This window comes from Mus musculus, chromosome 5 (genome assembly GCF_000001635.26).
Source record: "Mus musculus strain C57BL/6J chromosome 5, GRCm38.p6 C57BL/6J".
In the NCBI taxonomy this organism is placed as follows: domain Eukaryota; kingdom Metazoa; phylum Chordata; class Mammalia; order Rodentia; family Muridae; genus Mus; species Mus musculus.
This window is the reverse complement of record NC_000071.6, coordinates 114585832-114605186: the sequence shown is the minus strand read 5'-3', so window position 1 is coordinate 114605186 and position 19355 is coordinate 114585832. Positions and strand designations below refer to the sequence as shown.

Genomic DNA, 19355 nt, shown 5'->3' with positions numbered 1-19355 from the left:
GTGAGTGAGTGTGAGTGTTTCTCTGGGACAGAAAGGGTCCCTGGGCACCACCCTTCATCTGTATTCCCCTTCACCGTGACACTCCGCCCTTGGAGGTGGCAGCCTCTTGAACGCTCAATTAACGTGACACTAATTAGCTGGTGGCACCAGTGGAATGCCTAATGAGGTCGACGACAGGGAGGGGGTGGGAGGCTACTGGGCAGGGGAGAGCAGCTGTTCTCTGGTCTTTATGGGAAGGACTCAAGCAGTCTCGGGGGTCCGGGTGTGTGTGTGTGTGTATGTCTGCTGGGCACCGTGCTGGCTGTCCCAGCGACCCCAATCTGCTGCATCTACTGACCCCTGGTGGTTGACCAGAGGATCAGACCCTGGACAATTCCAGGCGTAACTGTTAATGGCTGGGGACCTCCAGGGCTTGGGGTGCTAAGAGCTCTGGCCTAGCTCTGGGGCAGGTTGGGAAGATGCGCAGGTGTTTGGGCACAAGATGAAGCCACATGTGCCTAATCTAGGGGCATCCTGCACACACTGAAACAGGCCTCTGTATCCCAGAAGGGGGGGCTGGGGGGCACTTCCATCCTTCTCCACTCTAACTTGTCTGTCCCTCACCTAAGCCTCAGTCTCTCACCCGCCCCTTAGCTCAGCTGTTTTGGCCACGTATGACTCTAGTCTGCGCCATCCACAGGAGGGTCAGCCTGACTCATCCCTGCCATAGCTTCCTCCTTGGGCTCTCATGCCCTTTGTCCACTGCCAGACCCTCACGTTCTCTCAGTTCTAGTTCTATATGCTCACATTTCAGGAAATAAAGTTAAATACCAGGGCAGAGGGTGTAGCTCAGCAGTAGAACTGTCGTTGAGCAAACCCACAAGGCACTCATTGGGTTCCATCTCAGGCACAGGGATTAAAAAAGCACAGGAGCGGGCTAGAGAGATGGCTCAGTGGTTAAGAGCACCAACTGCTCTTCTGAAGTCCTGAGTTCAAATCCCAGCAACCGCATGGTGACTCACAACCATCTGTAATGGTATCTGGCGCCCTCTTCTGGTGAGTCTGAAGACAGCTCTAGTGTACTTACATATAATAATAAATAAATGGAAAGACAGCCCATGTTCATGCACTGGGAGACTTAGGATTGGCATCTGATTTCCAGGCCCTGCCACTCCTGTTAGAATCTCCGCTGGCCTCCTTGCAGAAACTAAGAGGCTTGCTCTGAAATTCTGGGGATCCAGAGGAGCCCAAACAATTTCTAATGTTGAACCTCAATGCCAAGTTACAATACTCGGGCCACTCTCTAAGGAGAGGCACCATTGGTGGCACGTCAGGGTTCCAGAGAGTCCGATGTGAAACCCACAGAACCGGGTAGGGAGAAGCCGGTCATCGTTATCATCCTAGTCGTGGTTTCTCTGTGTAGCCTTGGCTGCCCTGAAACTCACTTTGTAGACCGGGCTGGCCTCAAAGTCACAGAGATCTGCCTGCTTCTGCCGGGATCAAAGGTGTGCGCCACCAGCTGAAGTTGGTCTTTTCAGACTGGTGGTGTAGACAGCTAGGTATCTATATATTGGTAGTGATAACTACACAGCTGCAGAATAACAAGGTTGGATCATTTCAACTCTAAATATCAACTCTAAACATCAGAGGCCTACATGGAAAAGCTAAAACTTTTTGAAACCCTTTTAATTGTTTAATCTCCACCGTGGGGGATGGAGAACAGGCACGTCCCACATATGGATGAGGCGACACCTCTGCCCACTGTGTGGGTGGGTCCTGGGCAGCAACTCAGTCCTCAGACTTGGCGGCAGGTGCTTGCACCCACTGCGCCCTCACTGGCCTCAAGACTAGAAATGCTCAGAAGGGTACATGGGCGGCCGCGGGACAGCTTGGGTCACACGAGGCCTTGCTAGGAGCACCCTAACTAAAGGAGTGGATGCCACCAAAATCAAACGGTTCCTGCTTCAAAGGGGACTCGGAAGTCTGATGAAGTCAGCTCTAGAATGGGAAAAGCTTCTCCCACGGCATGCACATGAAACGGGACCAGTACCCAGAATGCACTTGGGACCTGGATAACCAGCGGAAGGGTCGAGGAACTGTGTGGAAAGAAGAGCGCACCGACCCCTTCAGAGAAGACACATGCAGCACATAGATAAAGACAGAGGGTAGCTGGCTGTGGGCACAAACCTATAACCTGGCACCCACGAGGCTGAGGCAGAACGGTTGCTGTCATTTAAGGCTTGCTTGGGCTGCAACGGGAGCCTCTGCCTCCAGGCAACACAGGACAAAGGGCTGTGGGACTGGAACTGAGGTCTTTGCAGAGTAAGGGCTCACTGGCAGCCCTTGCCCTGCCCACCACTAGTCACAGCTTCACTTTCTGCACACACTGGCTGCTAGGCAGTAAGGGACAGCAGGCTGGGTGGCTGTCCACACAAAAAGCCTCTGTGTTAGAAGTTCCATTTAGAGTCACAGTCTTCTCCCCAGTGTTGTATGTGTGATCCTTCTGTGTGTTCATTTTCTTTCTCTCCCTGTGTACAGGCAGTGTGGCCTGGGGGTCTTTGCTCCCTCCAAGGTCCGAGCCCTCAGGTTCATCACTGGCCGGTGAGTCTGACTGAATCCTCCAGACAGATAAGAAGCAGGCGCCCAGCACACAAGACCTTCCTCCCCCTCAGGAAGGACATAAGCACGATGCACCTGCCCCTTCTATTATTTTACATTTTTTTATTTTGGAAGTGAAAAGGCAACATACGTGGAGGTTCAAGGACAACTTGTAAGAGTCAGCTCTCTACCTCCGCAGTGTCGCCTCCGAGCTTAGGCCATGAGGCTTGGATACAAGTTTACCCACTGAGCCATCTTGCTGGCCCATTTTGTGGCTAAAACCAGCGGCCCCTTATAGACATGCTCACTGGGGCAGATGCTCCAAATGGCAGGTCATAGGGAGTGGCCAACTGGGGAGCAGGCTGAGAGTCAGACTGAGCCGTCCTCCTCATCTTAGGTCATGTGGCCTTCAGTGGTTCTCTTCCACAGACATGCGCGGGGTTGGGAACCTCTCAACTGCTGTGGAGACGAGTGCTGAGGCCAGGGGAGGTGGCAAAGTGTTGGAATTGGCTGCTACTGTCCAGCCCCTTCCCTAGAGTCACACAGATGCCCTGCGTGGGGTCCAGCTAGGACCTGACCTCCTTGGATCCATCTCAGTCTCTGGGCGCTTTTGGGGAAGATGGTAAGCCCCACAGTCCGAGACAGGCTGTCCACTGCTTTTAGGCAGCAGTTCATCTCTCCCCTACCCCCCTTGAGCACAGCAGTCCCTGAGCCGAGCCCCCAGCTGCTTGGCACCTCCCAGGGGCTCGCTCTCTGTATAGCCTGCATTTTCAGCAGCACACAAACTCAAAGTTTGTCTATCAGCAACTGCCGTGAGAAAGTCAAATATTTATTAGCTGCTGAGGCCCTGCAGATCTAAGATGTAGGTTTCAGCCCCAAGCGTGATCAGGTCCTGTGTGGGACTCTGGAACTCTGGCCAGCTGGGAAGGTTTAGCTCTTAGGCCTATGGGAGAGGTGGACACACACACACACACACACACACACACACATCTCTGTTTATTTTCCCTAGTCACCTGGGATAGCGTGCTCTGTCCTCAGCTCTTATAGATGTAACCTGTGGCCGTTTTGGTCCCTTAGGTGTGTTCTGGGCACCCGTGGAAGCTGGTTCTTATAGTTCTGCAAGACAGGCTGTAACCTCCCTCAAGTAGGAAAGGGACATGGGTTTCAGACTGGCTCCCCACCTCTTGTATCTTTTGACGTCATCTGATCTTTTTGTTATAAAAGGGGATGCAGGTCCTAAAAGGCTGATTAATTTGTCCAAGGTAACACTGGCCACAGCCTGGCCAAGACCTTCCTACCTTGGTGTTAGCCCAGCACAGCAGCAAAGCTCAGGCTAGCCCTTCCACTCTGAGTTCTGCTTGGGGCAAAAGAGATGAGAGCCAGTGCCCAATGAAATGAGAGCATAGTGGCCCATGCCTGCAATCCCAGCATGCAGGAGGCAGAAGCAGGGGCATTGCCAGGAGTTTGTGGCTAACCTGGGCTACATGTTGAGCCCTTACCTGAAAACAAGGACAGACCTAGTGAGAGCAAGACCCTCCTAGAACTGAACTAACTAGAAACAGCCCAGACACTGGACCAGAGGTGTCTAACCGTGCCTCTCCACCTGTGTGGGGCTGCATGTTGTAGGCTACATGTGGGAGCTAAGGCCGGAATGCAAAGATGCAGATCAGTGAGGGGAAGAAGCCAGGGGACACCCCAAACACAAAGCCTAAGTCCCTCTCCCATTGACAGGAGAGGCTCATGGGACATACTTGGCTAAAGAGCACAGGGCTAAGTACAAAATCACATAGCTATGCCCAGCTGCAGGAACCTAGATGCTCTGTAGCCTGGGGGGGGGGGGGGTGACAGAGGACAACTGAGTGAATGCAAGACCCTCAAAGTTCAGTCAGACATGGCCTCAGTTTTTCCGAGTCATGCAAGAAATTCCTGTAAGCAGCCAGGCAAGACGGACTCACTTCCTCCAGAGGTAAGCCATGTTGAACAACGAGTGTCGGCCATCACCAAAATAAAGCTTGGAGGACAAGGTCATGGGTGGTATAAATTACACCCCAAGAGAAGATGGCTGCCATAGAAGAGATGGCGGTGACAGCCCAGAGCTTCATGCAGGGATGTACTGATGGGAAGATGTATAGCAAAAGCCACTGTTTTTATAAAGTGGGAACACCAAGTGGCAGAGCAAGGGGAGGTGTGAACGATTCACAAAGCACAGAGGGAGAGAAGGCACAAGGGGTGAAACAGGGGAGGGGGTGAAAGCCAAGTTTAGGGGATGTCTTTTGTTTGTTTTTCAAGACAGGGTTTCTCTGTGTAGCCCTGGCTGTCCTGGAACTCACTCTGTAAACCAGGCTGGCCTGGAACCCAGAAATCTGCCTGCCCCTGCCTCCCAAGTGCTGGAATTAAAGGCATGCGCCACCATGCCTGGCCCAAGGCAACTCTTAAGGCAACATTTAATTGGGGCTGGCTTACAGGTTCAGAGGTTCAATCCATTATCATCAAGGTGGGAGCATGACAGCATCCAGGCAGGCATGGTATGGAAGAACTGAGAATTCTACATCTTCATCTGAAGGCTGCTAGCAGAAGACTGGCTTCCAGGCAGCTAGGATGAGGGTCTTATAGCCCACACCCACAGTGACACAGCTACTCCAACAAGACCACACTTCCTCCAACAGGGCTACCAGTCCAAATATTGCCACTCCCTGGCCCAAGCATATACAAACCATCACAGAGGCTAGGGGCCCAGAAAAGGGCTATAAACAGGTCAACCCAAGACAGTTCGGTAAAGCAACTGGACAAGGAAGCCATCTAAGTTTGGAAAGAAGGGTGCGGGGGATATGGGGCGTGGGGTGGGAGGCATGAAGTGCCATTTAACTCCTTCAACTTGAAAGGCAAGGCATGGAGCAGCATTTGATATGTAGGAAATCCAGAATATTTATCGTTTAAGGTCACCCAGCAGCACACTGGGGGCCAGCTAGCTTCAGATGATGGAATGCGGGGCCCCGGTGTTGGGATCTTTTTTTTCTGAGGACACAGCAAAACAAAGCCGGGAAGTGAGGTAGTAGTGAGAGGCTATGGTGATGGCACTGCTGACCACTGGAGGGGACTAGGGGACAGTTACAGTGTGAGCATTCTCTTTACCAGCTGGGGCCAGAATATGCCACCTGTGGCTTTGCAGCTCGGATACAAAGCCAACTCCGGGGAGTAATGGCAGAACACACTGATTGCAACAGTTTCTTCAGGGAAAACTGACAAAGAGTTACAAACAGAACTTTGGAGGGGGAGGGATATGATTCTGCCTTTAAAGGACCTACCTGGGAAACAGGAGGGCTTGAGCTCAGCTCCTTGGCCTGACATGAAGGGGAGGCTGGGAGACAAGGAGGTCCTGGCATTGGTGAGCACTGTGTTTAGAGACGGGAGAGCAGAGGAAGGCACTTGATGTCACCCTCTGGCAACACACACACACACATACTACTGATGAGTTAAAGCTCCAGCTACCTAAAGACAAGCAGAGCATCCAGGTCACAGTGCAAGAGGAGATACAGAATTGTGATTGATTAATAATGTCTGCCACAGCCAGGCAGTGGTGGCGCACGCCTTTAATCCCAGCACTCAGGAGGCAGAGGCAGGTGTATTTCTGAGTTCGAGGCCAGCCTGGTCTACAGAGTGAGTTCCAGGACAGCCAGAGCTACAGAAAAACAAAAACAGAAAAACCCTGTCTCGAAAAACAAAAACAAAAACAAAAAAGAAAAAAGAGAAGAGAAGAGAAAAATAGAATTTAGAAGCAAAGGTGAGCTATCTTAAATCATGTCCAGGCTCCAAAGTGTTAAACACATTTGTTTTTTAAAAAGGACTTACTTCCTATGAAGTTTTATGGTACTAAAACAGGCATGTTAAATAGTGTGGTATCACTAAGGACTGAGCTAAGAAAATGGCCGCCTGGAACTCCCTAGCAAGCCACACCTGGCTCCTTTATCCAGAGAGAGAAAGAATGAGTGTGTTCCCCAACTCTGCCTCCCAAAGACAGGTTCGCTGCCTTCTAAGTTCTCATAGAACACAAAAAGAAGTCCAAGGTTACTTTGTATCACAAAGCACTTTCCGGAGCTATGTCCCTAGATACAGAGACCTCAACAAACTCTCAGAAGCATCGCTGACCATGGCGCAAAAGGGCATCCTGCATTTATTTTAGATGGACAGGTGGGGCTCGGATAAGTCAGGGTAAAGTAAAAATCAACCAAATAGGAAAACTGGAAAGTAAAATTCAAAATACGAATATAGACTGTGAAGCCTTTTTCCTTTAAAAAAAAAAATCATTGCAAAGCGTGCAAGATGGCTCGATGGGTGAATGGCACTTGCTGCCACAGCTGGGACCCGAGTTCAGTCCTTGGGACCCACACGGTGGAAGCAAGGAACTGAGTCCTGGAATCTGTCCTCTGCCCGACCTCCACACACCAGCTGATGTACACTATTTCTCATTCACATAGAAACATTTTTAAGTCTCTCATTCAAAAAATAACCTCAAAATGCAGGAAGATTTTAACAGAAGATAAATCAGTGACTCAGAGTCCCTAAAAGGGTAATATTTCTAGTAACTACTAGAGATGGATCTTTGGGGAAAGACAGTAGATTGTATCATTAGCTAATTTAATCAAGAAGAACAGGGGAAGAGGCCAGGAGATGGCTCAGTCAGCAGAGTGCCAGTGTCCCTTAGAACCCAGTAAGTGGGACGTGGTGACACATGACTGTAACCGCAGGACTGGGGAAGCAAAAAAAAAAAAAAAAAAAAAAAAAAACAAAACAAAAAAAACCCAGCCAAATGCCTGGGGCTCGCTGGCAGCCAAGTCAGTGAGAGAGGCTGTCCCAAACAAACATGGGAACCTGGGGTCATCCTCTGGCCTCCACAGTTGCGCTGCACGAAGCTGCACACCCAGAGAAGAACCCCAGAGTTGGGGTGAGATGCCCCGTAAGAACACTGCACCTCTCTGCTCAGCCCTATGTAAACACATCGAACCTGGATCTCAGACACACTCAAGGAGCAGGAGAATAAAATTATCAGAGCAGAAACAGTGGACAGTGTTAAAAAGCTACCGGCCCCACATGGCACACGGGCTGGTTCACCCTGAAGTGAGCAGGCTTTGACAGACAGACATTAACCGTTGCCTGGCACAGGGAAAGCTGCAGACCAGAAGATGCCACCTGCAGGTGCTGCGGCTTTGCAGATCGGATACAAAGTCAACTGGGGGAGGAGAGAGTAATGGCAGAACACACTGATTGCAACAGTTTCTTCAGGGAAAACTGACACAGAGTTACAAACAGAACCGGAGGGAGGGAATGACTCCACCTTTAAAGGGCCTGCCAAGAAAACAGGAGGGCTTGAGCACCGGGCAAGCTGCAGACAGCAGCGGACCAGCGGAGGATGCTAAAGTTAAGGTAAGAATTTAAAAGAACAATTTAATCCTGAAAGTATGTCATAGAGTGATTCCCTATGGCCACCTGGGGTCCAAGCAGGAAAGCGAGGTATTTTAACACGAAGGCAGCAAGTGACGCCATCATTCATATTAAGAGACTGGAGAAAGCATTCAGAGAGCTGCCTCCCCTCCCCTCCATATCAGAGCACCCTCCTCTCCAGAAGCAAACCCGGCCCCAAATGTACGAGAGCTCAATGCAGCAGCAAGCCAGAACATCCCCAGGGGACACAAGAGGAAGTCAGAACACACAGGCTCGCCTGGCTGGGGGCAGGGGTGGAGATGAAGACTGCATTACAAAACGCCATTTCTGCCCACCCGGATCTAAGGTCCCACACTACAAGCATGGAAGTGGTTCCCGGGGTCAGAGGGCAAGTACACAAGGTTACTATGGAGACGGGTGGTTTACTGACACAGAGCTAGAAGCTCCAACGAACATCAGTGAGTATTATCCACCCTTCAATGTGGCTGACCTTGGAGAGCCAGCCAGGAAGGGCTAGACACTGGCCACCAAGCCCGAGGACACGTGTTTGGAAGGGGATGGGTAACTGATTCCTGCAAGTTTTTCTCTGACCTCCGCCATGTGCCTAGTGATGTGTGTGTGTGTGTGTGCACTCACACACAAATGCGATTACAGAACAACAACCACAGAAGGATACACATAGTGTGAATGAGTCGATTATGAAGTTCAGAGTTGAACTTCTCTGTGTGTGGAGGAGGGATAGAGGGAGGTGGCCGCTGTCACTGGGTATGGGATTTCGGTTGCTATGAGGAGGCTGACATGCCTGCTCATGTGGCCTTCCTTGGTGAGTGTACCCAGAGATCACCACTGGCTGAACAGGGTCAAGTATAGCTGAGTAAACTCAACCCCCAGCAACGAAACAGCCAGACTTTGTAGCGTGACCTGTATCCTGGCACTGGGGAGGTAGAGACAGGGGATCAGGAGGCCAGAGTCATCTCTGGCTACTCGATGAGTTCAAGGCCAGCCTGGGCTACACAAGGCCTGGCCTCAAAAAATGAGAGCAAAATGGGGTGGGATGAAAATGTGAATGAGAACATGGTAGACCTGGTTGGCGAGCTCAGTGGTTAGAGAGCTTGGCTTAGCGGAAGCGAAGCCGTGGGTTCAATCCCCAGGGTCACCAGACAGAAAAGAAAGGAGAGCAAGCAGCACTGGGCTGATTCCTGAACACACACAGATCTCAGCCTCCCACTTTACAGCCAGTAAATTATTAAACAAATGAGAGAGGGTCTCTATGTAGTGCTGGCTGTCCTGGAACTCACTGTGCAGACCAAGCTGGCCTCTTAACTCATAGAGATCCACCTGCCTCTGCCTCCCAAGTGCTGGGCTAACACTTTTCAATACTATCAATACTGTATGTATGTATGTATGTATGTATGCATCTTTGTATGCATCTTTGTATGTATCTTGGGGGCCTGGGAAGGCTCCTCTAAGTCGCCTTGAACCCCAAAAGCAACACGAGGAAGTATGAATGAACTGAGGTAGATTCTAAGACAAAAGACAAATCAGGAGAGACATGAAATCTCTGCGTGACATGCAAGCAGCGCCCACACATTGGCCAAGCTGGACAGACGCTACTACCCCATCAAAAAACCAGACAAGGGCTGGGGAGGCGGCTCAGCGGTTAGGAGCCCTGACTGCTCTTCCAGAGGTCCTGAGTTCAATTCCCAGCAACCACATGGTGGCTCACAACCATCTGACCATTTGTAATGAGATCAGATGCCCTCTTCTGGTGTGTCTGAAAACAGCTACAGTGTACAAGGTCAAACGATAGGGACACAATGTCAGCAAACTTTTGTCTTCTCAAAGACGGCAAGGTTAAACTGTGTCCACTGCACAGGTGTGGGTCCAGATGTAGGGAGGTGGGCCCTTCACACAGGGCTGCACATCGGCCCAGGGTGTGACAGTTAAAGCTGTCAGAGCACACCCACAGCATCACAGAGTGCCGAACGTTTCCCCCACACTCATTCACACCTGGTGACAACTCAGGCTCTCCTGCCGCACTGCTTATCAAACCAAGCTGTGGACGGTTTCAACAGGGGGTCGGCCACATAGATTATGGTTCAGCCCTTGCCACAGAAAGGAACACAGAAAGAGGCAGCTCTCTGGCAGCTGACCCGGAGGATGCCTGGCCAAGCGAGCGAGTGCTGAGCCGTGTCAGATGTACGTGCACACACATTCGCCGAAGCACATAAAACATCTGTGGGCACACAGGAAATGGACATCGGCTGCCTCGGAGAGGAGGGGCTTTGGTCTCTCCACCCCTTCCTTCCTTCGGAATGTTGAGCAAGAATGTTACTTTCAAGATAAATAGTCCAAGAAGCAAGCAACAGTGTCAACAGCTGCTTCCAGGCTATGGGGCAGAAGCTGTAGTGTGCTTCCCTGCAGACCCACGCCCTTCCCCACTCTATGTCCAGACTTCAAGCTCAGGGTCGTCCTGCCTCCCTCCCGAGGGCTGTGGTCCCAACTCTCAGTTTGAGGCGTGTGGTGGGTGGGCTCCCTGAGGCATGAGCACAGCCCTCCCTAGCTCTCTCTGCTGTAGAAGCTCTGCATGAACCCCTCAGACAGAGATCAGACTGGGGCATAGCCTGCCCTACAGACGCCCAAGACCAGAAAGCAAGTCCCTGGGTGCAGGAAGAGGAAACACGTCAGGAGGGTCTCACTCACACTTGCGCAGATCCAGGCTCTTGCTTGGACAGGCCAGGTGTTGGCCTGGTGGGTTCTGAGTCCTCTGCAGACAGGCCAGCATGGCTGAGCTGGGAGCCCTGGGCGGGCGCGTTCCGCAGCAGGAATCCTTCGAAGAGAAAGATGAGGCACTGGTCAGTGGGGGCTGCTCCAAGCAACCTGCTGTCCTCCCCAGCACCCCCTCCAAGTAACATAAGATTGGTTGCTTCTGAGATGTGTCTCTTTGTAGTCCAGACTAGCCTACAGGTAAGAGTCCCCCCAGGTGTTGGGATCAGAGGCACGTGCCACCCTGCCTGGCTTCGGGCCAGACATTCCATCTCTCTCAGATGAGGAAAGGGTGACTTCCAGAGGAGCCCCAGAGGCATCGCAGGAAGGAACCAGGTCTCAAGGGGTGGCCAGCCCTCCACCACACCACAGCACAGCTAGAACTCATGAGACTCATGTGCCTTTGGCTAGCTCAATATGTGGGTCGCTACCCTATGTCCTAATTCAAGATCTTCCTTGGCTGGTGGTGGACCTCAGCTCTCTCTCAGACTCATGATAAATCAGTGCCTAGCTCAACAGGAGAGGGACCCATTTGGTCATTTTTGGGGTCCATACAGGAGTAGCCAGGTAGGGCTAGAGGGCACAGTGTCCTTGTTTAATGTGTTAGTCTGGTACCCGTTTGGGGTGTTCTCACAGTACCCCTGAAGAAGAGATGTCAGGACGGTATCATGGGGAGGTTTGAGGTATTGCATTCTGACTGTGCTCACCCCAAACATGAAGGGTCGGGCCAGAGTCACCCACAGCAGCCCTTAGGTGGCAGCTCAGATGTGCCTCTCATAGCCTACGCTGTATTCATCTGCCTAAGCCAGACACCAGGGATTGGGGAGTGGGGGGGGAACACAGGAAGCCCGCGTGTCCCCACAAAGCCCACCTTCCTGAGCACTGGTGTCAGCACAAGCCAGCCTTGGAATAAGGGAGTCACAGTCAGGTTTTCCCTCTTTTCTCCCTGCCACAGAGAAGGGCTCCTCCCTACCGCCACCCCTGTCCTGGCAGCCAGCCTGGGCTGCCTCCATCCCAAGCTGGTTAGAAGGAGGAGGAGGGGGGTGCTTAAGGGGGAGGAGGGGAAGGTATTTAATACTAAACAGGTGTCTGAAGCCCCAGATTCTGCAGCTTCTAATAATGAAGTATTCATGAGGAAAACCCTTTTTGTCACCAGTTTCTTAAGATACTAATTTCACAACAAGCTCCTTGTTACCGCGCAATTATTCCAATCTTGTATTCCCCGAGACGGTGGCAGCCTCCCGTCTGTCCTGGCCTCTCCGTAAATGAAAGACAACCGCATAACCACCTTTCATTACGCTCTATTTTACTTTCAGCAAAGGTACCCGAGAGTAACGGCTTCCTCTGAAAGGGACTTTTATTCAGTTTCAAAACCAATTTTCTCCTATTACTGTCTTAAAAAAAAAAAAAAGAAGAAGAAAAGAAAAAAGAAAAAAAAAGAGAAAGAAAAGGGAAGTGGGGGATGGAGAGCTATGGGGGAGGGGGGATGCTCTCCCTGCCCCCCCACCCCCACCCCCAGGCTCCAGTCTTAACACAGCGAGGCAATAAAAGCAGCAATATCTATCCACTTCCCAGCTTTGATTTCTGGCAATTTTAAAATATGCCATTACAATCAGGCAGCAACGACTCGGCTCAGGGAGGGAGTGAAGTGGGGCTTATTGCTCCGATGAAAGTCCTTGACTGTGGAAGGCAGTGAACGAGCGAGCAAGGCTCTTCAGGGACCAGGGATGGAAGCACGTGGCAGAAACAGGCCTGCTGGGGCCACCGCCGCCATATGCCACAGCCTTGAGGCCACAGTCCACTCCATCAGGCGAACACTTGGGCACACGCAGTATGTATCGGTGTCACACTTCGTCATGTGGGTGAGGTCCTTGAAATGTCTACATGGACAGTCCATGGGGACACGGGACTGCCACACCCAAGGCTGGTGGTACCTGCCTTGACCCTGCCTGCATCTCTCCATGACAGCATCTGTTTTCTGCTATCCTGACGCACAAACCCCACCCAGGCCCTCTCTTCACCGGGGATGCTGACTAAAGACCAGAGGCCCCCAGAACTGTCTGACTTCCACAAGGTGGACCCAGCTGCCTCCAGGGGCCCCCAGCCTCCTGTGCTAGAATGCCCAGGCATCTTGAAGACAAGGGGCCACCAGACAGAGCTTAGGCCGGTGTGGCATCTGGTCCTGGAAGGAACTGACTACCTTAGCTTCTCAGGGTTCTCCTGCCGGTTCTCACCTCTGGAGGACCCTGGCTGACTGAGCCACAGTGACACCAGCCTCACTTAGAGGAAGAGTGGGGGGGCTTCTCCTCTGCTTTGTCAAGTCACCCAGACCACTGTCCCGTCTTCCCAAGCCCTGTGTCCCACGGTGGGAACTGTGAGGGTGGGGAACAGGTCTCAGATGAGCCAGGAGTCAGCCAACAATTACAGGGAATGCGATACGGATCCCAAGTTTCCATGTCACACCAACACTTTGGTCTTTAAACTTCTTCCAACATAGCCATCCCCCTTCCTGCCTGGCCTCAGCTCTCCCTGAGCTGCCCAGTCTCTCAAGGCTCCCTCAAGGCCCTCCTTCTAACTGCCTCCGACCTCCAAGATCATGGCATCTGCTGTGCCTTCTGCCTGTGGCACTGTCACCCAGAGTTCACCTTAGGTGTCACCTTAGTTCAGGGCTGGCGTCTCCGCTGGGTGTCCCTTGTTGCCACAACCCCAATTACACCAAGCTATGAGATGAACTGTATGAAAAGCCCAGAGACATCAAGGGTCCTGCCCAAGGTCACACAGCAAGCCAGGGATAGGGCTCTACTGGGTACCTAAAACACTCATGCCTTTCCTCTGATTTCCAGCCTGCCTCCTACTTGCCTGGCCCCACCCCATCTGCAGATGGCAGGTCCCTCAACCCCCCAGCACGGAATCATCACAGACCGGCCGGGGACCATCTGGAGAGCTGCACTGTCTGCAAATCGGACTGTTTATAAGCTCAAGGCCTTTTGTGACTTTAATAATAAAGGGGGGGAGGGACAATGTCGCAAGCCTCAATGATTACGGTGCCCGGGCACCGTCCCTGACGAGGGATTAGATAAGACGTCTTATCTGGGAGACACCCAAGGAAAAGGTCCCTCCACCAGATAACACCCCGGCTGTCGAAATGCCCTTTCAAAGCTGGACTGCAGATAAGGAGCCGTGACAGCGGATGGAGGAGGAGAGAAACTTCCTGCGCTGAGGAGCATTGAGTCTGCTGCCCAAGACCAAACAATAAGCAGAGCAGACGCTGTCTCTGTGCTGTCTATTTTATTCAAAGAAGAGTCTTTGGTGGGGTTGGGGGGGGCGGCCTTCTGTCATCTCCCTCTGTATCTGGGGACTGCAGGGAGTCCCAAGAGGGTGGAGGGAGACTTGGGGACAAACAAGGTGCTGGCTACTGAGGACAGCTGTTAAGTGTTTCCATTTCGACGATGCAAAAAACCTTCTGCATGCAGATCTGAATACGTGCCGTCTCTCCACTGAGCTGTGGGACACGGTGGCCTTGGGTAGAGCCTGGGTTTAGCTCCCTGTCCCACAGGAGGAAATAGTCACTGTGAGTGGGGCGGGGGCGGCAGCGGCAGGGGTGCACACCATGCAAGGTCAGACACATTTTCAATTGGCAGAGCCCAAGAGTGTCAGACCCTGAACCTCAGGTTACTGAATGGCAATTCTGCCCTAGTGGGAGGATCCCAGAAGCCTACCATCAAGGGATAGATGCAAGGCCCTGATTCTCCTCAAGGCCCACAGTCCACCTGACTCTACCCTGGGAGGGGCTGGGAAGAGAGCATAGGCCTCCTCATTGGCCTCCCGCTCATCCCGTAACCATTTAACAGAACAGCAGGCTGTGCCATGCAGCAGGTGGAAGGAACCCTGCCCTCCCTTCCCCCACTCACCCACTTGGGCAGTGACACTTGCAAGTACCTTTTTCGGGGCCACCCTTATGTCACACATGGGAACATGGTAACAGGTTAGCGTGACCTGCCACTACTCCCCCAGAACTGCCCTCCCTGGCTAAGTCCAAGGGAAGCTGAAAATGGATTGCCCTGGCCAATTCTCCCTCAGAAGGGAAACCGCATACCCTCCCCCCGCACCCCTCCTGGAAGAGAATGCCATCTGCCCCTGCAGTGAGGCCTCTATCTAGGGAAGGCTGTGTCTCCACGAAGGCCACAGCCCGAGCCACTTCCAGCCTCCATCTTTGCCTTTATCTAGAACTGCCCACGCAGATCTCTGCAGCTCTGCTCAAGGCCAAGTACAGGCCTCAGCCTGGACAGGAATGACACGCCAGGCACCCGTTACAGGGAGCAGCCAGGCAAGGGGTCGGCGCTGGGGTCTGGGGAGACTTTGAGGGTGTCATGGTACCTAGGATGTCACAGTACTTCCCTGGCTGAACCTCGGTGGGGAGTTAGCCAGTCTGGACATGGCATTTTTCAGCCATAACACCAGCTGGGTGGGAGACCCAGGGGGTTGGGTCCTTGGCCTGTTGTCATATAAAAAGAAGCAGTGCCTAGCTCAGAAGGAGCCAGAACCCATAGTGGAGATAAAAAGCTGAGGAGCCCAGTGGTTTGTTCCCATGGACTCTGCTCAACTCTCAGGAGGGCTGTAAAGTCCCCCACCCCATCATGTTGTCCCTGACTGTACAGCTACCCTAGGACACAGGGAAGAGCCTGCAGTGTTAAGAGGCCCAGACCCAGGAAGGAGAGATGCTGCACCAAGCTGGGGGCACTGGGGTCAAAGCCTGGCTGCATGGCCTTGGCTCAGAGAGATCACTCCCCTGTGAGTCACTAGCACCAACTGCAAGGAAGCATCAGCCCACTGCAGAGAAGCATCCAGGGTCCCCAGGCTTCACGGCCACCACATAGTGAGGGCTACCTCTCTGCTGTCTGCCTCTCCCTGCCTGACCCCTCGGCCTCCTATGCCCTATTCTTGGACTCTCTTCCCATTGCTCTCTCTTGGAAGCAGCCAGAGCAGAAGCCCACCCCCCCCCTTCCTGCTGCTCCCTCCCCCATCTCCATTCCCAGAGCCCAAGGCCTTCCAGGGGACCCTGTTAATAATTAAATGTTAATCTAAAAAGCAATTTGAGCTGCGGCTGGGCAGATCTGGTTAGAGATTACATTAGCATGGAGGAGGCCAGGGTAATTTTCTTTAACCCCTCTATCGACCTCTCTAGCCAGGGAATCTTCCAGTCACGGGGAGAGGGGGGCACTGCTGATTAAACAGGCCCAGGGCTGGGTTGTGGATAAGGGTCTTGTGAAAAGTGATTATTCCCCACTGCCAGGCGGGCTGGCACGAGGAGGGGCTTTTCACTCTCTTAAGGGCGGGGGTGGGGAGCACTGCTCCTTCAACAGGAGCCTCATCTACTGCCAGGATTATTGTCCCAGCCCACAGGCCATGGGCCCCTATGATGCCCAGCTCTGGCTGCTGGACCAACACCTCTGCATCCAGTCTTTTCCTGCTATTTTCAAATTCTGGTTCGGGGAGGATGTTGCAGCCATAGACACTGGTAGTTCTGGGGCAAAGGTATAGACTGTGGAAACCCCAAATTCTGGATGTAGGCCGATCACTGTGTGGGCTTCTGTGCTGCTTCGTGTCCACTTGACACAAGCTAGGGTCACTTGGGGAGAGGAACTTGAGAAAATGTCTCTATGAGATTTGCCTGTGGGCAAAGGAGGGAGTGTATTTCTTAATTACTGGCTGAGTGGGAGAGTTCAGCTCACGGTGGGTGGTGCCACCCCTGAGCTGGTGATCCTCGGGTAAGCAGCACTCCTCCATGGTCTCTGCTTCAGCGATGGTGTGACCCGAGTGAGCGAGAGTGTAAGAGGAAATGAACCCTTTCCTCCCCAGGTCGGTGTTGGTGACAGCATCTTATTACAGTCATAGGAACACTAAGCCTCTCCTGTCACAAGGCTCTCGCCCACACCCTGTGGACCTGGCTCCTGAGTTGCTTCTCCGTATCAGCCCGTCCTTCTGGGAGAATATTCTTTAGGATGCTTCTCGACCTTCACTTGAAACCCAAATGCTGCGGGGCTTCAAAGATCCCCCAGGCTGTGTGAAAGATGGAAGACACACAGCGTGACAAGTGGCTCCTTATGTAGGTCCCTTCCCACATGGGTCACCAGTGCCCGCACACAGTAGGTTCTCCGGGAAACATCTCCAGAGGGAAGGATGGATGAGAGGTAGGTCCTTAGTCTCACTGTGAGGCAGTGCATGCGTTGCAGGTAGGAGTTGGCCCTAAGACCTTCAGCACCAAGGCCAGCTCCAAGAGCAAAGGCCCAGAAAGGGGTGGGGCCAAGTCAGGGAGGGTAATGATGCCAGTCACCTCCGGAACCAGCTGTTTCTGCCTTTCTCCCACGCATGCCTGCTTCGGGGGACAACATATTAACCCTATACTGTATGCCAGGTCCTTGGTTGGAGCCTGAATTTCTTCAAATTCCTTGCCACGGAATTTGCTGGCGAAAATAACTCAGAACGAAAAGGCCCCTGCTATGCCTGCCAATCTGAATTTGATCCTTGAAACTCACAGAAAAAAGTTGTTTGTGGTGCACCCAAACATATCTCCAGTCCCTGCACCCTTACAGTGAGACAGAAGGTGGAGGCTCAAGGGACATCTTAGAAGTTCCTAGGCCCTGAGAGCTTAGAGTGTGCAGAAAAAAAAAAAAAAAAAGTGGGGGTGAAGGCTAAGAATAGATTCCCCAAAGTTGTTTTCCGGTCTCGTCTCCACATGCATACACATCTCCCCTGTATACACACACACACACACACACACACACAGTGAATACAACTTTAAAAAAAAATTCCTTGAAGCCACCTTTAATCCCAGCACTTGGGAGGCAGAGGCAGGCAGATTTCTGAGTTTGAGGCCAGCCTGGTCTACAAAGTGAGTTCCAGGACAGCCAGGGCTACACAGAGAAACCCTGTCTCCGGAAAAAAAAAAATTCCTTCCCAAAAATGTATACAGGATACACCAAGCGATGCCAAAGCTACCTAAAGAGCCATAGGACATTGTAACATACTTAATACAAAGTAGCAAACAGAGAGCAGCGTGGGTGGGGTGGTCCAGAGGGACAGAAGAACCAGAGCTTGGGAGATCTCCAGCTGTTACAGAATACCCCTTGATGGGGCTGGGGGTGGACACTAAAAGCACCTAGTTTCTGTGAAGCCTGTCAGGCCCTAATTTCAGGAGAACAGGAAGTGTAGTCTCAGCACAGGGAGGGACTCGAAGGTGTAGGGATAGAAGCACAAGATGAAAGTTCGAAGGCATTCCCTGCTGCAGAGACAGAGGAGCAGTTATTACAAGCACCAGAGCCAGGGCCATGCAGGGGGAAGTTCTAACAAAGTCGATGAGCTGGGTAGTCCAAGGCAGAAGACTAGTGTTAATGAGTCAGGTCCTAGCTAAGAGGTCTTGCAGACCCTCTCCCCAGTCTGACCTGAAGTATTCTCTTCTACAGTACCATATCCCAAGTCCGGAACTGTGGGGTCCTGTCTGCTATATCCCAGCAAAGGTTGAGAGAAGCCAGGAGTCGATATGAACTATTGGCATTATGGCACACAGTGAGGATAGGGCCCGGAGGATCTGGTATTTTTCAGAGGGAGGCTGTAAGTTTCTGGAGGAGCCCAAGGGAAAAGTGGAATCAGATGACCACGGGTGTGAGGGGTCTCCAAAAAGGCAACACTGTATGCAGAGTTAGAGCCATCTAAAGTGCGAGGGGCTCCCCCAGAATCTCTGCACCCACAGTTCAGGGTTAAGCCAGACAGTAGAGAAGGGGGCAGTGATAAGAGCTGAGGTGAGTGGGTGCTGTGTGTTTCCTTGTGGGTTCAGTGTGTCACAGACATTGCCACATTTAACACACTCTACCACAGGGACAATGCTGAAGGCTTTGCACCCGGGGAAGGGGCTGAGCGGAACCCTTTGTTGGTGAGTGAGAGAGAAAGCAGAAAAGTTCTGGAGATGAGGGAGCCTCTGGCAGGGGACCTCTGGATTTATACAGAATTGAGGGGAGACAGGCAGACAGGCAGGAAAGGTCCTAACCTTTCAATGAAGAAACATCCGTGAGAGGGAGAAACCAAGCGGCTGCTCTTGATCTGTAGCCTAAAGCCAAGATCACCAGGTGTGTCCAGAGCTGGGGTTGAATGGTGTCTTCAGGACAAGGTTGGGACAAGGACAGTGCTCTGGGATAGCACTAAGGCTTGGCTACCATTGTGAACTCGGGAGCTTATGAGCTTCAGAGAGCCTCATGTGGGGGCTGTCCCTGGCTTTCAGTCTCTGCTGTGAGCAAGTGTCTGCCCCCTCCCCCCATTCATGAAAAGCCCCCATCGGTGTCACTCTGTCACTCAGTCGCTGGGCACCTTAGTTTCCAAAGGAGCTGGAACACCTGGCTTTGAATTTCAGCTCCCCTGTGAGGCTGCCTGCCTTGGGTTTGGGGGAGGGAGGCGGATTTTCTTCTTTGTGCGCTTTGGGGCTTAGCCTTCCTGCTGCAGACAAGCAAAACCCTGTGTTTTGTTAGTTCTCAGAATGTTTGGAAAGGGATTCCAGTCTCTGGCCACCAGGAGACAGGAGG

The 19355-nt window shown here is 52.3% G+C and overlaps 1 protein-coding gene and 1 long non-coding RNA gene across 4 annotated transcripts in view; one reads left to right on the top strand and one right to left on the bottom strand.

The window, feature by feature from the left end:
• The window catches only part of Fam222a (family with sequence similarity 222, member A), a 44970-nt gene that overhangs the window by 8034 nt on the left and 17581 nt on the right, over positions 1-19355 (bottom strand). For both annotated transcript variants that reach the window (NM_001004180.1, XM_006530401.4), the window contains exon 2: positions 10720-10846. In NM_001004180.1, coding sequence (NP_001004180.1) covers positions 10720-10801 — 82 coding nt within the window. In that variant the 5' untranslated portion in view covers positions 10802-10846. The remainder of the gene's footprint in view (positions 1-10719; positions 10847-19355) is intronic.
• On the top strand, positions 7696-14051 carry Gm34844. 2 transcript variants are annotated; one of them, XR_387593.4, is made up of 2 exons: positions 7696-7998; positions 13626-14051. It is a non-coding gene; the product is annotated as a predicted gene, 34844 (long non-coding RNA). The 2 variants fall into 2 exon arrangements; XR_001784944.2 differs by lacking the exon at positions 7696-7998 and adding an exon at positions 10718-10983.